Source organism: Chelmon rostratus, chromosome 19, assembly GCF_017976325.1.
Source record: "Chelmon rostratus isolate fCheRos1 chromosome 19, fCheRos1.pri, whole genome shotgun sequence".
Lineage (NCBI taxonomy): Eukaryota > Metazoa > Chordata > Actinopteri > Chaetodontiformes > Chaetodontidae > Chelmon > Chelmon rostratus.
Window position 1 is genome coordinate 8,469,759 of NC_055676.1, and position 21,291 is coordinate 8,491,049.

The 21,291-nt window shown below is 41.9% G+C and overlaps 1 protein-coding gene across 1 annotated transcript in view; it reads left to right on the forward strand.

The window, feature by feature from the left end:
- Nucleotides 1-21,291, forward strand: part of LOC121622940 (atrial natriuretic peptide receptor 2) — a 56,108-nt gene that overhangs the window by 17,416 nt on the left and 17,401 nt on the right. Inside the window, exons 6-14 of the mRNA XM_041960020.1 lie at nt 1,666-1,801; nt 4,181-4,265; nt 11,096-11,216; nt 12,438-12,512; nt 13,500-13,577; nt 16,745-16,849; nt 19,336-19,407; nt 20,213-20,372; nt 20,460-20,615. Of these exons, the coding sequence (XP_041815954.1) occupies nt 1,666-1,801; nt 4,181-4,265; nt 11,096-11,216; nt 12,438-12,512; nt 13,500-13,577; nt 16,745-16,849; nt 19,336-19,407; nt 20,213-20,372; nt 20,460-20,615 (988 nt within the window). The remainder of the gene's footprint in view (nt 1-1,665; nt 1,802-4,180; nt 4,266-11,095; nt 11,217-12,437; nt 12,513-13,499; nt 13,578-16,744; nt 16,850-19,335; nt 19,408-20,212; nt 20,373-20,459; nt 20,616-21,291) is intronic.

Below are 21,291 nucleotides of genomic sequence, written 5' to 3' on the forward strand. Positions count from 1 at the left end.
ACATTTCACAGCAGGACAACAGATGCTGCTCATGAGGCTGTAACTCTCTCTCTCTCTCTCTATCACACACACACACACACACACACACACACACATACACACACACACAGGATGTTGGTCAGACGTTGCTTGTGTGGTAAGGGGTATGATGCACATGCTAATCAGGCTCAATTGAATGTTTGTATGTCACAGAATTGCTTTCCTGTGAAACGTCGTCAGTCTTAGCTGCTGAGGCAAAGACCTCAAATCATTATTTAAACCCTGTTGTGAGATCACAACCTGAGCATTATTATTTTAAGATATCAAAAAGTTACCTCATGATTGTGTCTGATTATATTGGCATGTTAGCTCCTACATTATTTAGATTTTAGATCTATGACCGTCGATCATAACTTCAACCATTCAGATTAAAGAACCACATAATGAAGGAGAGTGAAACCTTTGCCAAAGCTAGTCAGAGCGAAGAGGATGAGCGAAAACATCTTTTCCTTCAAGAAAAGCCTTGTTTTAATGAAGGAATACTCTCCAGGTCTGAGATAACTGATGCTATAGGATCATCTACAGTAATTCCTTTAGGAGCTGCCATTGTTTTCCAGTGAACAGTCGCTTTTCTCGCTGTCATTACACCTCAACAACACCTGTAGCTGCCAGTAGTTCCTCATAGGTCGCTGATTAGTCCGAACCGCTGTGGTTCAGCCACAAGTGCATAACATGAATCCCGGCGAGATGGATTCTCTGCTCTCTTGATCTTGTGTGATCTTGTGAATCCAGCTGCCTTGCAGGGTAGGCCAGAGCTAGCGTGGCTAAAAATACATCAGAAAAGAGTGTGGGTGGACGCGGATGAAGGGGAAATCAATGGATACAGTGTCATATGTCATGTGCTGCTAAGCTGGTAAAATCAGTATTAGTATTAGTATATATTAGTGTCTATTATTGTTTGTTGTTCCAATAACAAATGAATTGATGTTTTATTTTGTTAAAATTGCAAAGGGTTCTAATAGCAGGTGCTGTAGTAAACACTTGTTTATGTCAGAACGTGGACAGTAAACCAGGCACGGTGCCAAGATTTCACTTCTGGGCTGAAATGTTGGACCTTTTTATTACTAATGTTTGCCTTCCTTTGACGGCTTCCAGCTGGTCGTCTCACTAAAACAGAAATGACAGATATCATGCTGTCAAGGTGACTAGCACATCTGGTTGATTGTGGCACTTTTTAAATCCTTTTCTAAAACATTTTCATGCCAATACCTTATTATTTACCCACAACAGTTTGTATTTTTTTACAGTCAGCACGCACAGGTGTATTGTTGTTAAATTAAATATCAATAATAATAATTAGATATAATTAAAGAAAGGACGTTATATGTTCTCCCAGTCATTAAGGACGGGCCAGTTGTACAAGTGGGTGAGCCACCGCCTGTTAGTCCCACCTGTAGTTAACACCAGAAACATGCTTCACTGTTTCAGACCAATGAAAGAAACCCTCAATCAGAAAGTGCATTAAGTGATGGAACCTGTTGGAATAGCGGCCGGCTTCGGGGTGACACCTGCACTCTGCCTGTGGTTGCACGGCCGATGATTAACACTGTAAATCAGCATGGACGACAGGAAGTAGAAATTGCTCCTTTCATCCATTTAAATGAGCACTTTCTTCCGTGTTTGCAGCTCGTTGCATACTACAATGGAACCATCAAAGAGATCATTTGGTCCCAGACAGAGAAGATCCACTGGCCCAACGGGGCCCCGCCGCTGGATAACCCCCCCTGCGTGTTTTCCACAGACGACCCCTCCTGCAATGACGGTAGGACATCTCTCCCTCTCTCTGAAGAGATGTATTTTCTGGAGCAAGCCACTGAAGGTTGACTAATAGGCACACTGATTTCAGGAAACTGCACGAAAAAAGAATTATGACAAGGAAGTTCATGTACAGCACTAAATTATTTCACACTTAACGGCAGATTTTTTTCTCTTGACTTAGAGTGAGATTGAATCAATCATCTGATGGATATTACAGCGTGCTAATGCTTTGTTTATATTATTGGTGTCATCTCTTCAGGGCCTGTAATATTTCCACTGATGCTGTGATTACAAATGTGTTCATTTTCTTGAGTTCAATCCCAAACGTTCCCCTGAAGTAAAAGGAAAATGTGTATTTTGTGCTAGAATTGGTCTTTGTTGTGTAAACAGAGTGACATGTCACAGATGATAAACCGAGGAGGAAAACCGCTGCAATTATAAATGCATTTTGGTGTGAACGAGGGATAGTGAGTGGAGGAGCAATAAATCTGACTCCGTCCCAAATCTGAAGCCATCGGCAAATAATTTGCAGAGCTGTCGCCTTCTTCAGTGTCGTGCACAGCACCAGGGACAGTGAGTGCTTGATGAAACATATTGATGATTAACAGTTTGAAAACATGAAAACATGCACAAAGACAACAACAAGTGTCTTAGCTCCAGAGTAAAGAAACGGAGAAGGTCACTATACTGTACACTGTTCCACTGTGATGATAGCACCATGAGTTCTCTTTAAGAGGAGGAGAGCAGTGAAATTAATTATAAGCATTGGAGAACTGCAATTAACAGCAAACTCTGCTATCCCCAACAAAGAGAAGCCAATACAGAGAAGCTTAAGAGTGCAATTACTGTCGTCAAAAATAAGCAAGATAAATAGCAGGTTGCAATAATCTGACATTGTTTTACTCAGACGTCGCAAGAAAACCAATTTTAATAAAGCAGGCAGATCATGTTTTTGCTCACATTGTCTTTCCGTTGCTGCCTTCATGCTCGTGGGTAAAGTACTCAGGAACAATAAGAATAATAAAGTGTACAAACTGCAGGGCAGGTAAGACAGTGAAGTTAAAAATTGCATTTTATTTCTATCCTGCCCGTTTTGTTGAACAGCTGGACAGCTTTGTGCAGCCTTGTGTCGTCACAGTGGGGTTGCCAGGTTTGGTGCCATCATGTACAGAAACCAAACCTGTGCTCACTCCCCCTAAACCATAAATGTTACCTTTACATTACATGTTCACACTATATGTTTGTGTATGGTTTCACAAGAGAGATACCGTGTGCGAAAATGACAGCTGTAGATGTGTTGCGAAGTGTATTTTTGTTAGCTATGCAGCATGACGATTTGTAATAATGATTCTCTGACTTTCATTCAGCAACATCCGTTCGGTCAAATGTCAATTTGTCCAACAGTTTATATAGAAGTAATTAGCAAATGTTAGCATGCTAATATGCTAAACTTAGATTATGAACATGTCAGGCATTGTCTGCTAAACATCAGCATGTTAGCATTTTCATTGTTAGCATGCTAACATCAACAGTTAACTCAAAGCATCGCTGTGTCCGATTAGCCTACAGTAGACTCAAATTAAACTGTGACATTGTTGATTAAATGAGAACAACCAGTAAATATCAGGAGTTCAGTGAAAAAGTACAAACCTAAAGTGAACAAAATAAAGGTCAAGTGAATGCCACATTATTGATTAAATGAGAAGTTAGTTTCATGAGGTCAGTAAAAATGTACAAATCTAAAGTGAACAGAGGTCAATTATAACACTATAGGCCAAATGTCCTGACTGCAGCTGATCGCAATCCTCTCATCTCACTCTGGGAAACTACTGTATTCTGAAAACGGTGAACTGTTCCTTTGATTGGTCCTTTAATTGTACTGTATATGGAGGAAGGAGAACACAAACGTGAGCACTTTCAGAGGTTTTTTCTTTCCAATCAATGACATTGTCATAGGTTGTCGTCTGGGAAAATGGTCTGTTTTCTGACTGTTTTTTCTTTGTTAATTTCCAAAATTGTACACATCTACCTTTAAATCTGCAAGTTAGAAATGTACAATTCACTGTTTCATGAATGCAGTGCATCTTCTGGTGTTGATTAGTGTTAAAAATTATATTTCCCTAATGATGAGTATTAGCTCGTCCTGCAATAGGATGCTGATATGGTGGCTTAAGGAGTCAGTGTATATATCAGTGTGGTGTAATTGTGTGAAATTGTTGCTGGTGTTTACAGAATGTCAATGCGGTGGAGCCGTGCTTCAGGAAGTCACAGCTGTGTTTTTCACAGCGCTGTGCTTTTTTTTTTTCTTTTCAAAGATATGAATGTGGACATCTGTTGAACATATGAGAGGCAACTGAGTGCTGAATCCTTCTCCTGTTTCCAGGTCATCTGCCAGTCCTCGGTATTGTAGCTGTGGGCTCTGGCTTAGCGCTCATCATTTTCGGTATCTCCAGCTTCCTCATTTACAGGTGAGTTTGATTGCCTCTGTCTGTGCTGCTTTTAGCTCCAACAGTAGAAACGCAGGGATGATTTTTTCCCCCCGCTCCTCTCCAATGAAGAAAAAGAGAGAGAGACATGTTTGAGGCAGGATTTATGGGCCGTGCTGCTATAGGTGCCAGTGTGGTATTTACACAATTGTTGCCACGGCAACAGCTCAGCAGGTGACGTTAAAGCAGCAGTGAAGTGTGCTTAAGCTGCCGAGTGAGCTCATACACCGGCCCCAGACAGCCCATATCTCACCTCATGATCATTAGCGTGTTCGTTAGGCTTGTTGTCTTTGCGCCGGATTAGAGCTAAATGCCAGCGTCTGAATAATTCACACACATGTCAGCTGAAAAGTCTCCGTCGTGGGGAATTTTGTGCTCCTCTCGAGGGACCACATGTTTGTTTGTCGGCTGTCGGAAGTCTTTTGGCTTTTAGCATCCCATAAGAAGAACGCAAAGATGTCCGGTCAGCTCGAAAAAGGGCGGCGTTTCTTCAAAACGTGTCTCAACAAACTGTCACACAGCAAAGATCCCAATCTGATAAAGTCGTTTTTGCCTGGAAGTGAGTCCTAAAAGTCGTTTTTGAAACAATCCAAAAAAAAATCTGCCTCTGTGGTCAAATATTTTGCAAATCACCTGTTTCATACTAAAGAATCCAGTTTCGTTTTCCTGCACTGTGGTGCTGCGGTCTTATTCTGTCGTCTCCTCATAGATACCATCAGGCACACTTTCACATTCTTGAAACGAGAGGGACTTGACGTTTCCTCCCTTTTCCCTCGTAAAGGGTTTTTTTCTTTTTTTTTCTGGGAAGGGGGAGTTTTTCCTTATCCAAACTGATGGCCTCAGCATATGGTTTGTACCATATGCTGTAAAGATCGTAAAGCCCTTTGAGGCATATTTGTGATTTTGGGCTAATGAATTGAATTTACTTGACTTGACAATGGCTACAAACATTTAAGTCATGTCTTCAGTGTTCTTTCTGGCAATCTATCTATCTATCTATCTATCTATCTATCTATCTATCTATCTATCTATCTATCTATCTATCTATCTACATGCATAAAATGTGGAAGAAAATTCAGTGAGTGTCTTGGTGTGTAATCGAACATTTTCTTGTGGGGTGGTGGTGGTGGTGGTGGTGGTGGTGCAGGGATGGGGGCCATGGCTGGAGGAATTTGCACTCATGACCTCACTGTTCCTAAAATCCTTGCTATGGCCTTGGAAACAAATTAGTTTTATTGGAAGCAGGTTAAAATAATATTGCTGTTTTCTGTAGATTTTTTTTTTTAATTTGTTTCCAGAAAACACTCACGACTCAACAACAGACAGGAATAACTTTGGGGAATAAGATGGAGTTGTTTTGCGGTGTGGTCATTCACTGAGTCCCAAAGTCTAATTCAATTGTCAGGAACTGAACAGAAACAGAGCTGGATAACATGAACGACAACAGCATGCAGCATAGGTGGCATTAACATCTCAAATAGACTGTGTGTGTGCGGACATACTGTTTGTGCCGTGGACTGTTTAGTTCAAAAGAAATGGATCTGACTTCATGTGATTAGTTGTTTAAGTCAGTGCTAGTGTTAATGGCCGCCCCCGTGCAGCTGTGTGCCTTTGTGATAGAAAATTGCCTGCCAGTTTTTAATGGCTATAATAAATACAGTTTATGCTACAAGTGGTACAATCGACATGCTTATGGTAATTATCCTGGGTATTGGGTTGAAACTCATTTAATTACACAAGAAGTTAATCATGCATGCCCTTAACAATTAGGCAACTGGGAGGACTGCTAAATTCTGGGTGATGTCAAATCTGCATGAATGAAAAAAAAGTTTTGTCCTTTTTCGTCACCTCTTCAAAGGTTAATTGTGTTCGCAACTAATAAACGCAACGATTTTCATGTAAAAAGGAGCTGACTCATCCGTATGTCAGGACGCAGCTCCAACTAACAAATCACACCGGTAATCTGATCACTTTTCCAATACTGACTATTAACACAAACAAGTGTTAATCACCAGCCAATCAGAATGGATTTTAATCAGAAGAATGGTGGAGGAGAGACGGAGGAGCAGCTGTCCACTTGAGGTAATTCCCCTGAACCTGAATCTGAGCTGATCATGTTCAATAAGAACCAGATCATTCGAGGCAGAGTGTTCGCTTCGTTCTGAAAGCATTTACATCGTCTTCTCTGTTCTTCTCTCTTTGCAGCTCACAGTTCAGCAAGCTCAGCATGGACTTCCTAACTAGCTAGTTCTCCTGGACTCTTGGCCAGTAAGTTCTGTGAAATATGCTCTTCTTTTCCTGGAGCTCTTTTTTTTTTTCTCAAAATTAAATAAAAAAACCTGGAATCCGAGTGTAACCTTTGGTGATTTATGGACACATGCATCTATTTCTGTTGTGGGCCAACCCAGCAGGGAAACTCTGAGCAGAGCTTTGCACTCTCTGCTCTAGTCCTGCTATATTTAGATTCATCATTTACATAAATGACAGTTTTATACATGGAAAGCTATTTTCCACAGACCTGAACATGCTGTCTTTTATTGGACTGTGAGTCAACTTCACGGCCCGAGGCCATGAAACTCAAGTAAAAAGCACAAAGTACATCGTCAGCAGACGTCAGGATGTCTTAGCGTGATGCTCTGTGTGATAGTAAAGGCTAACAAATCGCTTCCTGTTTTTGCAGACACCAGTGGAGCTATGCTGATGGACAGAGAGGCAGATGGCAGAGCTGTTTACAGCCGTCTGAAAGATCAGTGAGCTGCTGAGAGGTCTCCATGTTCAGTACTTGACCTACAAAAACACCACTAAAATGTCTAAAACACTTAGTCATCGCAAGTAGTTATTCTCAGATCAATCAGTCAGTTTCTCAACCATGGGGTCACTTGATATGCATAGGGGGTTGCAATTTATAAGATTGATATATTGATATTTATTTTTGATATTTTTAATCGGAGAGATTAAATAGAAAATATATGTTTCTATCATCATGTATTTGCTGCTGCTGATATGTTTGTTTTTAATTCTTGTAACAGATTTTATACTCAGATAAATTAAATTTCTTATTGTTGGGGTAATGGGACTTTTCAGGTTTAAATCTAGTTCACAGGCAGGGAAGGTTGAGAAACCCCAGATTAGTCTGCAATAAAATGAGGAGGCCTGATTGGGAAGTGATTGAAATGATTGTTTTGTATAAGAAATGGGTGACTGGTTAGATAGTTTCACTATTAGGATGTGGTACAAATCACAGCTATTGTCGTGTAAAATGCACACAATAGTAAAATTTGGTGAATGTGGAATTTAATAAAAAGCAACCTATGTATTAAATTGTCTGTTTCTTTGCATTGCTTTGTGGTGATCGTCTTAATGTGTATTTTAGCCTCAAATTCAGCCTTTAAGTCACATTTTTATAGCAAATGAGAAAAAGATTTTGGGGAAAATTCCTCAAATAAGTCAGAGTGAAGCAGCTGAAGCACTGGTACGATATGGTGGTTTACTGAACTTATTTTTGAGAATACTTTAGCACTAGAAAACAGACCAAATGACTTGTTAAGACACACATATCTTTGCAGTGCACATGTCCAACTTTGTCAAAATAAAATAAAAGAGTCAGCCTGCTGATTTCTACTTTTCATGGAGCAGCTGTTGAATGTTGCAGCACGCAGTAGACTGAACCAGGTGGTCAGTTGCTCTCAGTGGATCTTGGAGTCTGGTGTGCAGCAGCAGTGTGAGGGGATGTTAAGCAGAGCAGCAGTGGCTCTGTTGTTTTAATAGAGGGGTTGGTCCAGCAGAGGTATTCACATATGGGACTTATGAAACAATAGGCCCAGTGTGGAGCCCCACACTTTGCCCCTCTGGCTGCCAGAGGTCTCGAAACGAGGCTCCTTAAATAGAAAAATACCTGTTTTGTTTTTTTTTTCGCTGGTGGTGGACGGGGCTGGAGGGCACCGGTGGTTTAATGGTGTTTCCTGCTCTCAAAATGGTTGCAGTGGAGTATCTGAGACAAACACGCATCAGAATCTTCTTTAGGTTTTTACATAATTTGTCCTGGTGAAAAAGAATTAAAACAAGAAAAAAAAAACAAAAAAAACAGCAGCTTTAGAGGCCAACTGGGATGGTTTGGGGAAGGCTAAAACACGGTGATATGCAAGCGCTGCAATAATTTCCTGCAGCCATCTGGAAGTGTTTTACACCTTTTAGTTTGGGTTGGAATGTAGGGGCTCTGCTCGTTTTTCATTTCCAAGTGTTTCAAACTGAATAATGAATTTCCTCCCCCGTCCCAAACAACGACGAAAAACAAGCCTCTGGTTCTCTCAACTCTGGACTAACAGTTTTATTTTTGAAGGGTTTTTGCTGTAAATCATCAAGTGTCAAGAAACAGCAGCTCATCTGAGATTTGCCCCAGATGTGTTGATTTGCTGGAATGCCTCTTTCCCTCTGTGGTGCTCGGTGATTGCCAGACTGATGCTCAAAAATAACACTGAAGGCATGTCAAAAATCAAGATGGATTCATCTGTTTAGAGCAGGATGGTGTATATATATATACATATATATATATATATTGTTTTCCATTAAATGTTAACATAATGTATCGTAACGTAACATAATGTATCGTAACGTAACATACTGTAACGTGACCTAATATTACATAGTAAAACATAACTCATTTTGACCGAACATAATGATGTCAATATAGGAATATAACATGATGACCTAACCTAGCCTAGCATGACGTAATAATAACTCGAAATATAACGTGCAAGGTCATGTAAAATAACTAACATAGCCTATCCTAACCTCACATAACAAACCTAAGATAACATAGCGTCACTATGTAATGTACTCTAATCTAACTCATCCTAACATACATAATATTATAACAATAACACAACATAATGAAGTATGACCTGCCATAATAACTTGAAATGTAACGTGACACGACAGAATGTGAAATAACACAGGAAATGGATTAAAATACAAACATAAAGTAAACTGACTGACCGCTCAGCATTTATCTCCACTGAGTAAGTTTGTTATTGAGATTGATATGGCTCAGTTTTCACAGCACGGTTTCAATATGCAGAACCGTTCATACACAAAGCTGGACCGACTCGACGCTGTCAGTCGTGTGTGCCGTATCCTCAGAATGCCGTCACGTCATATTAGCACGGTTTATTAGCAGATGTACGGACCACTAAATCACTGCTGCATGTGTTTCCACACATTTCACTCCATGTTCTGTCATTATTCAGGTGAGCATTGCAACACAGTGCTTCCCCGCCGCTGCAATCCATCACTCCTTTCATAAAATATAAAATAAAATGTCATATAAAGTTTGTTACTGCCTAAATCGCGGTTCACTGTTTTATGGTTTCCAGCATAGCAGCACTAGCTTTCAGATCTTACTCTGCATAATTAAATACTGACTTCTGTCCTGTTGCACATGTTTTCTTGTTGTTATTTGTATAATCTTTGAGGAGAGAGCATTGTAAACTCTGTTTTGATGGGAATTAGTTACTGTTTGGCGGCAGCGTTTCATAATGACCTTTTATTTGAAATGAAACATGATTAAAATTCAGTGATGAGCATATGCAGTGTCATGAAGTTCTGATAAACATGGTGCACGATGCACCGCATGGGTTGATACAGCTGGAATCAATCACGTGTGAGATTCACAGCCCATAATTAAGAAGATGGATATGATTGTGTTTGTTCTGGTCCAATTACATCCATTCCCTCAGTTTTAAGGAACCATCATTTTTTACAGTTTGAGCTATTTTTGCACAGTGTTAGTACTAAGATGAGGTTAAAACATCTGAGTCCGCTCTCATTGAGTTTGTTAAAAATAAAGCGCGTGGGAGGAAGGATTGAAGTGGACTCTAATCTTCATCATTGTTTTTCACGAAAGAAAAGACCCATGAGTCATCAGAGCAATGTCCATCGTGTACCTTCGTTGAAAGTAGAGGAAAGGAGGCTTTCTCTGGAGTTTGGACTCAAACACAGAGCGTGCAGGGATGTAAGACCCTCAGTTGGAGAGGTTTAGGGCGTGTTTAGCATTCAGTCAGCTCATCATCTCATGTCACAAATACGTTTTTTATAAGGGCCAAAAAGTCATGAGCCGTTGAATGTTGATTTGACATTTCTATTTACACAAAGCTGCTGATTAAAAATCTGATGATTTCTCTAAACTCCAGTGTGGATGTTTACTCTGTAATGTTGTTGCACATTTCAGCATGTGTATGAAAGAAAGAGCCCTTTGTGCAGGACTGCAAAAAAAAAAAAGAAAAAAAAAAAGAAAGTCACCTAAAAAAGCTCAATAAGTACCGCATATGGGCCAGTGACGTTAAGATCTACTAAAAGGCCAACGCACAAGCCTGCAGGCATCAACACACATGCATCACTGCATGCAGCCGCTGGACGCGTTCTGCAGTCAGATCTGAGACTGCTATCTCAGGAAATACCAGCAGCACAAATGGAGATCAAACCTAACTGCACAAATGGGGCCATTAACTCTTTGTTTTAGGTGACTTACTAGATTAAATCTATGTTGTTTTGAATGTCATTATTAAAACCAGGAGTCAGCAGACCACCTGGCCTCTAAAGGAATTTTTTTATTATTAAGTTAATATGCAGAGTGAAATCAGAAAGACAGCACTGCATGCAGAGAGTTGAGAGTCAAAGTCACAATTTTGTGTTAAAAACATCAGCCCACACGAGCTTCCGCAACAACCCAAACCCAGTCCACCTGCTGTGAGATAGTTCCTCCGTTCTTTGCACCGTCCTTGTTGATTCCACTACCTGGTTTTTCCTTCTTGCAGGAAACTGAAGCTGGAGAAGGAGCTGGCTGGAATGCTGTGGAGGATTCGGTGGGAGGACCTTCAGTTCGAGAGCCCCAATAAATACCACAAGCGAGCCGGCAGTCGGCTCACCCTCTCGCAGGTAGGTGATCTTTTCAAATGGCGCTTGTTGCAAGAGCAGATTTTTGTACCTGCACTGCCAGACAAAGCCTGATAAACATGTGCGGGTGAGGTGACAGACGCACCAAAGCGCTTCATGGCTTCTGAGGGTTAAAAACTGTGTTACACCCACATGATCTCATATTAAAGCTGGCAGCCCTGAACATTTCTTCAGAATTCTGAGCTTAATATCACTTTTTTTTCCCTCAGTGTTGCTGGCACAGCCTCCAATGTGTGATTAACAAGTTGTTGTTCTTCTGGCAGCTTGCGTTGCCATGTCTGCCAGTGGGAAAGACTCGACGCTCGGTGCGCGGCTCTCATCCATACGTGACTGATTATCAGTCTCGAGACGCCACCGCTGTAAAATTGGACCCACCAGGAATTGAAAATGTTAATTTGACATGTTTGAAGTTCAGAGCGTCTGCCTTTTTAGACACGGTGTGCTTTTATTAAAGTGCTCGTCTTTGAAAAAACAGATCTGCAGCCCTGAGAGAGTCCAAATCCTTTGTTAGTTTACACATTCCTGAAAGCCTTCCCAGTGCTTTATTGAAGGTGGCTGGGTTTGCGGTGGCAGACGCATATTAAATGATTGTTAAAATAAGCCCTCGCCTGGCCCCGCTCCCTACACATATAATACCTCATCACGTTCCTTCAGTATCAGGTTCTGTTGTCTGAGGCCTAATGCATCTCCTTTGGTTTGTGTTTCATCCCACATGTGCGAGCGTTCATGAGAAGCACATGCGCACACCTTCTTCATTACTGGTTTTCGGTCCAATTGCAGGGATAATGTGTGTGTGGAAAGCAGTCATTTTCCAGACCGGTGTATTTTCCACTGTGCCATGTGTTGCCAATATTTGCATTCTATACAAACGTGTAGTTGACTGTGCTGGCTGTCTGTATGCAGCGCGCCCACTTGATTTTTATTTACTTTATTTATTTATTTACTTACTTTACTTTCCGTGCACTGCAGACGAGGACTCGAGGTGGTGTTATAAAAACTGAAAACACTTTATTTTCGCAAATGTGAGAGAACGGCATTTTCATGTTGAGGGAGGATGAGAAAGTCAGTGGATGAACCCTCTTTGAAGCCATGTTTGCAGTGAAGTGGAAGCACAGTCTTAATCCTCGGCTCTAATCTGCACACTGCTAACTGACTTTTTTTTTTTTTTTTCCCCCTCCTTGCTGCTCCCTTCCACCTTCTCAGAGAGGCTCCAGCTATGGCTCCCTGATAACTGCCCATGGAAAATATCAGCTATTTGCAAAAACGGGCTATTTTAAGGTAAGGCTTAGTGAGTTCTGACATTTTCAACTCCTGCGCACTCCTTTCCCACCCACACATGTGCACACTCGCCAGAGAGGAGAGAGAAAGAGAGAGAGTGTGGGCGAATTTAGGTAGTTGGTTTGAGCTGCAGAATGCGTCAGTTTCCTTCTCCCCCCCTTTCTTTGTTTCTACTCTCCCGCCTAGCAGTCTGGACATGGCCATCAACTTGTTGCTGCGGTTAATTTATCCGTTTAAGATGGAGGAGGTGCGAGGAAATGTGACAAAAAAGAGCCCTCTGAATGATGAGATAGCTGTCTTTGTTTTTTTTTGCTGCGTGATGGAGGTTTTATGTTAATGCTGATGTCACGGTACAGTAGATCATTGGAGGTACTGATGCACTTCTCAAATTCAGTACAGGCCAGAGGTGATTAAATCTGACACCAAAGCTGAAACAGAGACGGGCGGGAGAGCCTCAACAACCTGCAAATACTGGAAAATAACCCCTGAAATGAAGCGTTATTTACTCAGCAACAGGAAGCCAAATATATCTCCTTTTTAAAGAGATCATCATCATCAGCTCCTGTACTGTATAACAGTTAGAGCTGGTGGCTGGTTATATAGGTTCTACAACAGCGTTTCTCTCCAGTCTGTCACGGCTGTGTCTCTGAGATATTCACCTTGCGTCCATCTTTTACTGATCCCCACATATCAAAGCCACAGATATACACGTCTTCTTCCTCAGCAGACTGAAATAGGCCCCAAATGTACCTGCAGGCTACACTGCTGACACGCTGTCCTGTCCCCTGAATGCTGCTTGGTTTCTTCTCATTTTCGTGGTCCTTGTTTGTACTTTTTCCAGCAGCAGCATGCTGCTGTTTCTTCTGCCTCATTTACATCAGGACCAAAGTGCATCCTCGTTGGTCTTTTCTGTCTTCATGTTATAAATAGCCGTGTGTCAACTGAACTCTGGATTCACTGCTCTGTCTCCTCTCGTGCTGCTCACAGGGGAACCTGGTGGCCATCAAGCACGTCAACAAGAAGAGGATAGAGCTGACCAGACAAGTTTTACTGGAGCTCAAACATGTAAGTGTTCATTAAATGTCCGATGGTAGTTTTTTTTTATCCTTTTGCGGATTTGGTTTGATTATTGTGTATTCATTAAATCCGATCATTTTTTATTTATATAGCCAAAAATCACAAGTGTGTCGAGATGCATGTAAGATTCTCTCCTTAAATCAATGATGTTTTTATATGAAAAATGGGCAGAAAGAGAGAAACTTCCTGTGTTTGAGTTCTTGCAGTGCAATGGTTTTTGTCACCAGTATATCGAGCACTAAATCATCTGCAATGGATCCAAACTGGAACTATGACAAAAGAACATGTTACCCCAATTTTAGTATCCCTTCACCGGTTTCCAAGTACTTAGGGAATACAGTTGAAAATTCTCATTAGGAATTAAATGGATTGGCTGCGCGCTGTATTTCTGGCCCACTAAACCCTACTGTACAAGAGCACACACTAATGTCTGCAGAAGAAGCTGGAAAACTTGATTTGCTACCAAGGGCGAACATACATTTTCTGACATGGCACCTACACCAATGTTCACAATGCACACTGCTACATTTTCTTTGAAATGTTTCTTTTAAACTTGAGTTGCCCACTCTTTTTTTCATTTTTTCCAGCTTTTGTATTTTATTTCTCTCTCTCTCGTATCCTTTGTTTCACTTCTTTGTGAGTATGTCGAGAAAAGCTGCCATTATTGTCAGTACTGCTCAACGGGCCGCAAGGAGTCGCATCTATAAGGAATTATCGCCTAGCCTACCTGCCAGCTCCACACTGACAGACGCCATTAGCAACTAACTGGCGAATAAAGTGGAGCATTTAGCAGCTATATATTTTTGATGGAGTTGGTGGAGACCAAAACAGAGCTAGAAGAGAGTGAATAGTGGACTAACTTTCATCAGGTGGATGCAAACACAACTTCAAATGAATTACAATGTCGCCATGTTTGCTGGAAGTGTAACTTAAAAGTTGATATAGTTGATATGTCAGTGTTGTGTTTTGATCTTGTTACTGCTGCCCCCAAAGTGGCCAAAAAATCATTTAAGGCAGGTTAAAGGAATATAATCTTCGGTCCACAGCAAGGAATCTTGGGAAGCCTTGAAGTTTATATATTCTTGGTCCCCAGAGGACTAATTCTGATCTTTTTGGTCACTGCTTCACCTTTCTCCAGTGTCAGGAAAAGGTCGAAATTTCAGCTTATACAAAGGACATATCGGCATATAATGGGAATGATGCAATTGAATTTACTGAGCTGCACCCCTGAACCCTGAACTCTTTCTTTTCTCTAATTGCACCCACAGGTTGCAGCCGATGTATATTTTTAGCTTCACTTTCAGTATCTTACTAAAAATAGTGAAATGCTTTTTTGTTCCGTCCAACTCTTTGGTATTTTGGGGTGTGGTGAAACAGCCTCTGTCCTGCCTGCAGTTTCACTTTTAGTGTTTTTTACTTCAGAAGAGGAATCCAAAATTCTTGTGTTTGGCCATGAAATCCATCTGAGAAAGCGTTGGCTTGCGCTGTTGTTTCTCAGCGGCCTCTCTGTGAAGGGAGCCATGAATCGACATAATTGTACTTAATACCACAGGAGGAAGACCTTCATACAAGTTTCAGTCACTCCACCTGCTATACAAAACAAGTTTTTAAAAAGTGGAACTATCTCCTCATATTGGCATAGAATAGCTTCTCTGACTCAGTCGGACAGTGAAAGCTTTATTTTTCATTTTTTGGCTCTGGCTCCTTATTAGCACGTTTAGCCAGTGCCGCTGCAGGATGTTGCTTGTTAGAGAGTTGACATCCTTAAACCGTCTGTTCGACATCATCAATCGAAGCTGTTGATGATGAAAAGCTCCCTTTGGCTGGGAAATATTTACGAGCAAGCGTAGGAAGTACGCTGAAGGAGAAAAAAAATCCACACAATTTATGTGGTCTGGTGATGGAAACACAGTGTGGCACAGGGAAACCCATAACTCGGAAATTACATGGGTGCTCATGAACAAGATGGATGCTCGTGCGGAAGATTTTTGGCCATTTCTTCACTTTTAACATCTCCAACTCTCCTTAGTCGAATTCTCTCTGTCTCAGCTCTGTATTTTTGGTCCTTTTTTCGTGGGAGTTGCAGCCTGTTGGAGGAGAGCAGTTTGGGCTTCTCGGATGCCTCTGTGGCCTCTCGGTCAGTCAGCAGGCACACATGGGAGAGAGGCTGCTGTCTGAGCTGGCAGCGTCTCAGACGCCCCGGGGGCCTGATCGGCTGTCAAACCTCAGCTCATGAAAAAGCCAACCAGATGGGGGAAGAGACGGGCCTGCCAGTGGAAACTTAACCACTTGTCTTCCAGCGCTCCTTCTACCCCTCTCCTCCTCCCTCCCGGTGGTTCTCCACCCGCCCCTCCCCAGAGTGCAGCGGGGGAAATTATATAGGCCAAAGGGTAGGCTAACATCCCCGGAGCCGTGAAACAGGAGCGACAGACTCGCTGGTTTTGGTGCAAGAGCGGCTGTCACTCACTGTTCTGAAAGAAGAAAAGCACACTGTTGAAATTATGAACACCGTTTTTGAAGTTTCATCCTGGCTGCAGGAGGATTTTTTCTTTTTTGGAATGAAGGCGCGAGGACGTCCATGTGGCTCGTTTCTGTAAAAGAAAATGACTGAGCTGTTTTCACGCTTTCTCATGACTGGAATCTGTCAGAAAACGTTCTCCTCCCTCTTAAACACTAAGCCACAAACATCTCTGTTTCCATACTTCTAACATTCAAAGTGATGCACGTTTCCTGCTCTATCACAGAAGTAGTGTGTGATTATTTTCTATGTAGAGCAGCGATACACGTTCTGTCTGCTCTGCTCTGATATTCCTGCTCGAACATCCTCTCAACACCTCAACCTTTTATTTTTTTCATCATCCTTAGCACACAGGCTCATTCATAACCTCCAAGGGCAATTTATGCACATGCACATGTTTCAACCGGGTGCCCTAAGAAGGAATGCGCCTCAACACGTCGAGAAGGACACCGTGCCAACTATAGCCGACTGCAAATAGACTATTTTGATGAACTGCTGGCAGCGTTATTCTCGAAACTTTGTACATAAATGAGCCGTCAGTCCTCTCCCCCGTCCTCTGTTTCCATGGGGTTTGGGAATGTGATGTTTGGAAAGGGTTCCACTCACAGTTGCTGTGTGTTTGTGTGGTTATTTTCAGATGAGAGACGTTCAGTTCAACCATCTAACCAGGTTCATCGGAGCCTGCATTGACCCTCCCAACATCTGCATCGTAACAGAGTACTGTCCCAGAGGCAGCCTGCAGGTAACGTCTCCTGCTCCTGTGCTTTTACACATTACTGCTGCAGAAAGGCATGAAAGATGACTTTAGATCAGCGTGGAATTGTGAAAATTCTGCTACTTATAGTCCCCTTCTCTCAAAAATATGTGTGCAGAATGATGTGTGTGCAGAGTTTAACACTAAAATGCTGTTTTTACACACTTCTGGTGGGGGGGGGGGCTTTAAGACATGCATATACAAGCAGGATTCAGTGACATCACACGTTTGCAAACCAATTATGGTCCAGTGTGCAATTTGCACCCGTGTGATGTGTAAACTGCAGGTCACAACCACTGAGAATGGACTCCTCAGTGAAGGAGGGGGCGTCTCGTGTCCAGAAGTTAAACCTTTGAAATGAAAAATATCTGGTGTGTTTCAGTGAGGGGGAAAGAGTCGATGTTGGTTTGAGAATTTTCAACAAGGTGATTTCACTTTTTTTCTGGAAACACTGTATGAGACACAAAAATTATTATTCACAGCAGAGTGTTTTAATGTCTTGAAAAATGTCTGGAGGGGATCTTTAATATTAATCAGGCAATATTTGAGTATCAAATCATTGCTCTTCTCAAAAAATGAAATGTTTTACAAGCAAACTAACCGCCTCCAGAGAGCCTCACCTCTGCCAAGGCTGCACAGTCCTCGACACGGATCACTGGACACAAGTGAAATTTCTTGAGGAAGTCGATCATCAGAAAATTAAAGGAAGAGTTTGACATTTTCTCACTTTCTTGCTGAGAGTTAGATGAGAAGACTGATACCACTTCCATGAATGTGTATTTCTCTAATGTGACGAATGTGATGATATGGCTCATCTTCGTTTCATATTATTAAAAACTGAATATCTTTGGATTATGGACTGTTGGTCGAACAACTACAGACTACAATTGAGAAAACTGGTGAATCAGTAATGACAGGGACTGTTAGTTGTAGCACTTTACATGTGCCACATTTCTTTTACATTCAAGTAGTACATGAAAGACATGAAAAACAGACAAAAGGATTAAAAATGTCTTACCAAACAATAGGAAATCCTGGCTCCACAGCTAAAAATGAAAGACTTATTCCTTGAATTAAGACCAGACCTTCACCGAATTTCACTCAAATCTGGATCTGGATTTTGACGGCTAACAAACTGACAAACAAAAGACAAAAAAATCTGCTCAGCTGACATTGTAACTTCAACACTGACTTAATGCCGCCAACTGATGGACTTTTCTTGTCAAGCACGATGAGAGTAAACAGTGTTTGTACGGGCAGCCGTTTCAAACTACTGTTCCTGGCAGTGTTTGTATCGAGCTCTGCCCCACAGCTCTACAGGATCACCAGAACAGTATGTGGCTCACCTTTGACATATTTTTGTTTTTGTTTTATGCTCAGCCTTTGCGATGTGTCTTTTTTTTAGTCCAGTGACAAATGCATGATGCTGTCTGTGAACTTGTTCCCGGCCCCCAGCAGCTTCTTAAAATGGATTCGCTGGAAAGTGATGGGAAATTCAGGGACGTCATCAGTCACACTTGCAGAGAGGGACTTTTCTGTACAACTCAGATACCACAGCGTAGACTAATTGTTATTGGCTCCGGTCCAAATATTTTTTCTTGCGCCCCCTCCCACCCCCGCCCATGCCAAACGCAAGAGCGCACTCATGCACACACGCACGCATGGACACACACAACCACTCCAGACAATTGCAAAGCAGACAAGTGCTACATCACCGTGGAGACGCTACCCATGCAACTCCCATCCTCGAGTTCATACCTGTCAATGCTAAGACAACAAGTCAACTAGCTATTATAAGAACAGTTTGCTTAAATATGACTGAGAAGCATTCATTTACTACTCGAAAAAAAATAGTCTGACTCAGGTTTGAGAAGTTAGATGACAGAGTCATGATAAAATGCTGCAGAATGGAGAAAATCTCACACTGCACTGTGTGCTGCTGCTGACACTGCACCGCCTGTCACTCAAATGGGAAAACAGGGCCTCTTTTGCCCCAAACGAGGAAACAGCGCTACCAAAATGCTGCTCGTGGCCAAAAATAGAACTACTATTGAGAATGAGTGGAAAAACTAAAGGGAGTCAATACTATTCCTGGTGCTATATCCCTGCGCTAGCTGGGGCCCCTGACAGCTTCTGGGCCCCGGTGTAGCTGCACCTGTTGCACCGATGTTTATGCCAGTGCACAGATTGCTGCAAGTGATGTGATGTGGCTGGAGGTCAAAGCTGGACACATATTACAGTGGCTGGCCGGCTGCAGGGCCTTTAAGGGTTACTCATTAACATCCTGCAGGGCTGAATTTATGACCCTGAGGATAACAAACAATATGTTTTATCTGGACTGAAGGCATTTCTGTATTTAGTCCCAAAATAAACTTTGGCTGCTGAAAAGCTCTCGGATATTGAAAAGATAAAGTGGAAGCGTGTCCTTCAAAGTTTTCTGCTCCATGTTTGATTTGGTTTTGTTTTTTTTCCAGGACATATTGGAGAATGAGAGCATCAACCTGGACTGGATGTTCCGCTACTCGCTGATCAATGACATAGTGAAGGTACGTGGAGGCCACTGACGGAGCTGTAAACACAAAACAGAACTCGACGGCAGAAGTGAAACGTCGATTTATTTGATGTTTTCATATAAATGTTGTCAAAGAGGTCACTTTTCAATGTTATGCTCGATGCTTTGTGTGCCTAAGAGACAGATAAAAAAATGTCTGTGTTGCCATGGTTTCACATGGAGAGTTTGTGAAAGAGTGATTGAGGCAGAGAAAGAGAGCAAGCTTGACCAACACTCACAAAAATGTATTTTTGGCTCAGTACAGTGGATGAAACCACAATCACTACTGCTGCGAGATAGTGTAAAGTAGGACAGAAACATAATCATAAACTTTGCTCGAATTTCCCTCCATCTCAATCAAAACTAATCGCAGACTAATTAGACTAGACTTATTTCGAATCCTTCCTAACAAAGACCTTTTTGTCCGAGTGGTCTCTTGGACGGACTCGATATTGAACTGCGTGCATGACGAAGCGCTCCGGCTAAATTTCTCCGTACAGATAGCAGCGCTCTGCAGAGGAGCTTTGAGGGATGTTTGACTCACCGTTTCCACAAGACATTAAACATGAGTACATTCAGTACCCGCCGCCCCCCTCCCAAAAAAGAATTAACAGTAATTTCACAGACTGCCGTCCTTGAAACGAGGCCCCTTTTCAAAACCCTCAGCATACATCCACTTGTCAAAGCGTATTATTTCCACATGTCTGGGTATGTGTGTTTTCATGTATGATTTGCTGTAGAGGAAAAAAAAGAGAGAGAGAACACCCCTTAATGTTTGACTTCACGCTCCTCTCCACCAGGGAATGAACTATCTCCACAACAGCTACATTGGCTGCCATGGAAATCTGAAGTCATCTAATTGCGTGGTGGACAGTCGATTTGTTTTGAAGATCACGGATTACGGCTTGGCCAGCTTCCGCTCGTCCTGCGAAAACGATGACTCGCACGCACTCTACGCAAGTAAGTCCAGCTCATTTCATGTGTCGCAGCGCTGAATCTTCAATTCAGACATTTTATGAGTGTTTCTGACTGTTGGTGGTTTTTCAGAGAAGCTCTGGACGGCTCCTGAGCTGCTCATATACGACCGCCATCCTCCTCAAGGGACTCAGAAGGGTGATGTGTACAGTTTTGGCATCATCCTGCAGGAAATAGCCCTGAGGAATGGACCTTTCTATGTGGAAGGCATGGACCTCAGCCCCAAAGGTAAACACGACTGTCTTTTATGGGCCTCAGCTGACCGCTGGGATCCTTTAAATTGGCAAGCAAGCAGCAAACTAACATGTAAGACATGAACACTGATCAAACACATCAGTATAAACAACGTTTGTGCACTTATTCAGGAACAAAACCAGATCTCTGTAACATCATAAAGCGTCTTTATAAGAAACTGAGAAATATTTCTGAAGACAGAAAAGACGGAAGTTTCCAGAGTAACAGCTTCATTCACTGACATTTCAAAGCTGACCTTTGTAAGGTCAGACTACTCTATGGTAGCCCTGCAGCCGTGTACTCAAACAAAAGAACACATGTTGGCCAGATGTCAAAGACAGGTGGAGTCACAGAAACCAACACATCTCATATCTGGTACACGCCAAACAACACCCCGAAGGAGGCACAGGAAGGGAAAATGAATAATGAAAGTAAAATAAGAAAAACTAACATTGAAAAATGTCAAAATAAATTTGTCAGTGGCTGTGCTGTATGTCTGGAGGAAGCTTAAGCAGTTAAAAATGTCTATTCATGTGTGATCTTTAAAACTTGATACTGTATTTACTTATCCCATAATTAATGCCATTTAATGCATATAAGAAACCTAAATAAGCAAAACACATTAGTGTACAAGAAGATGCAGACAGCTCGAGAGCCATAAGGCCGTCCT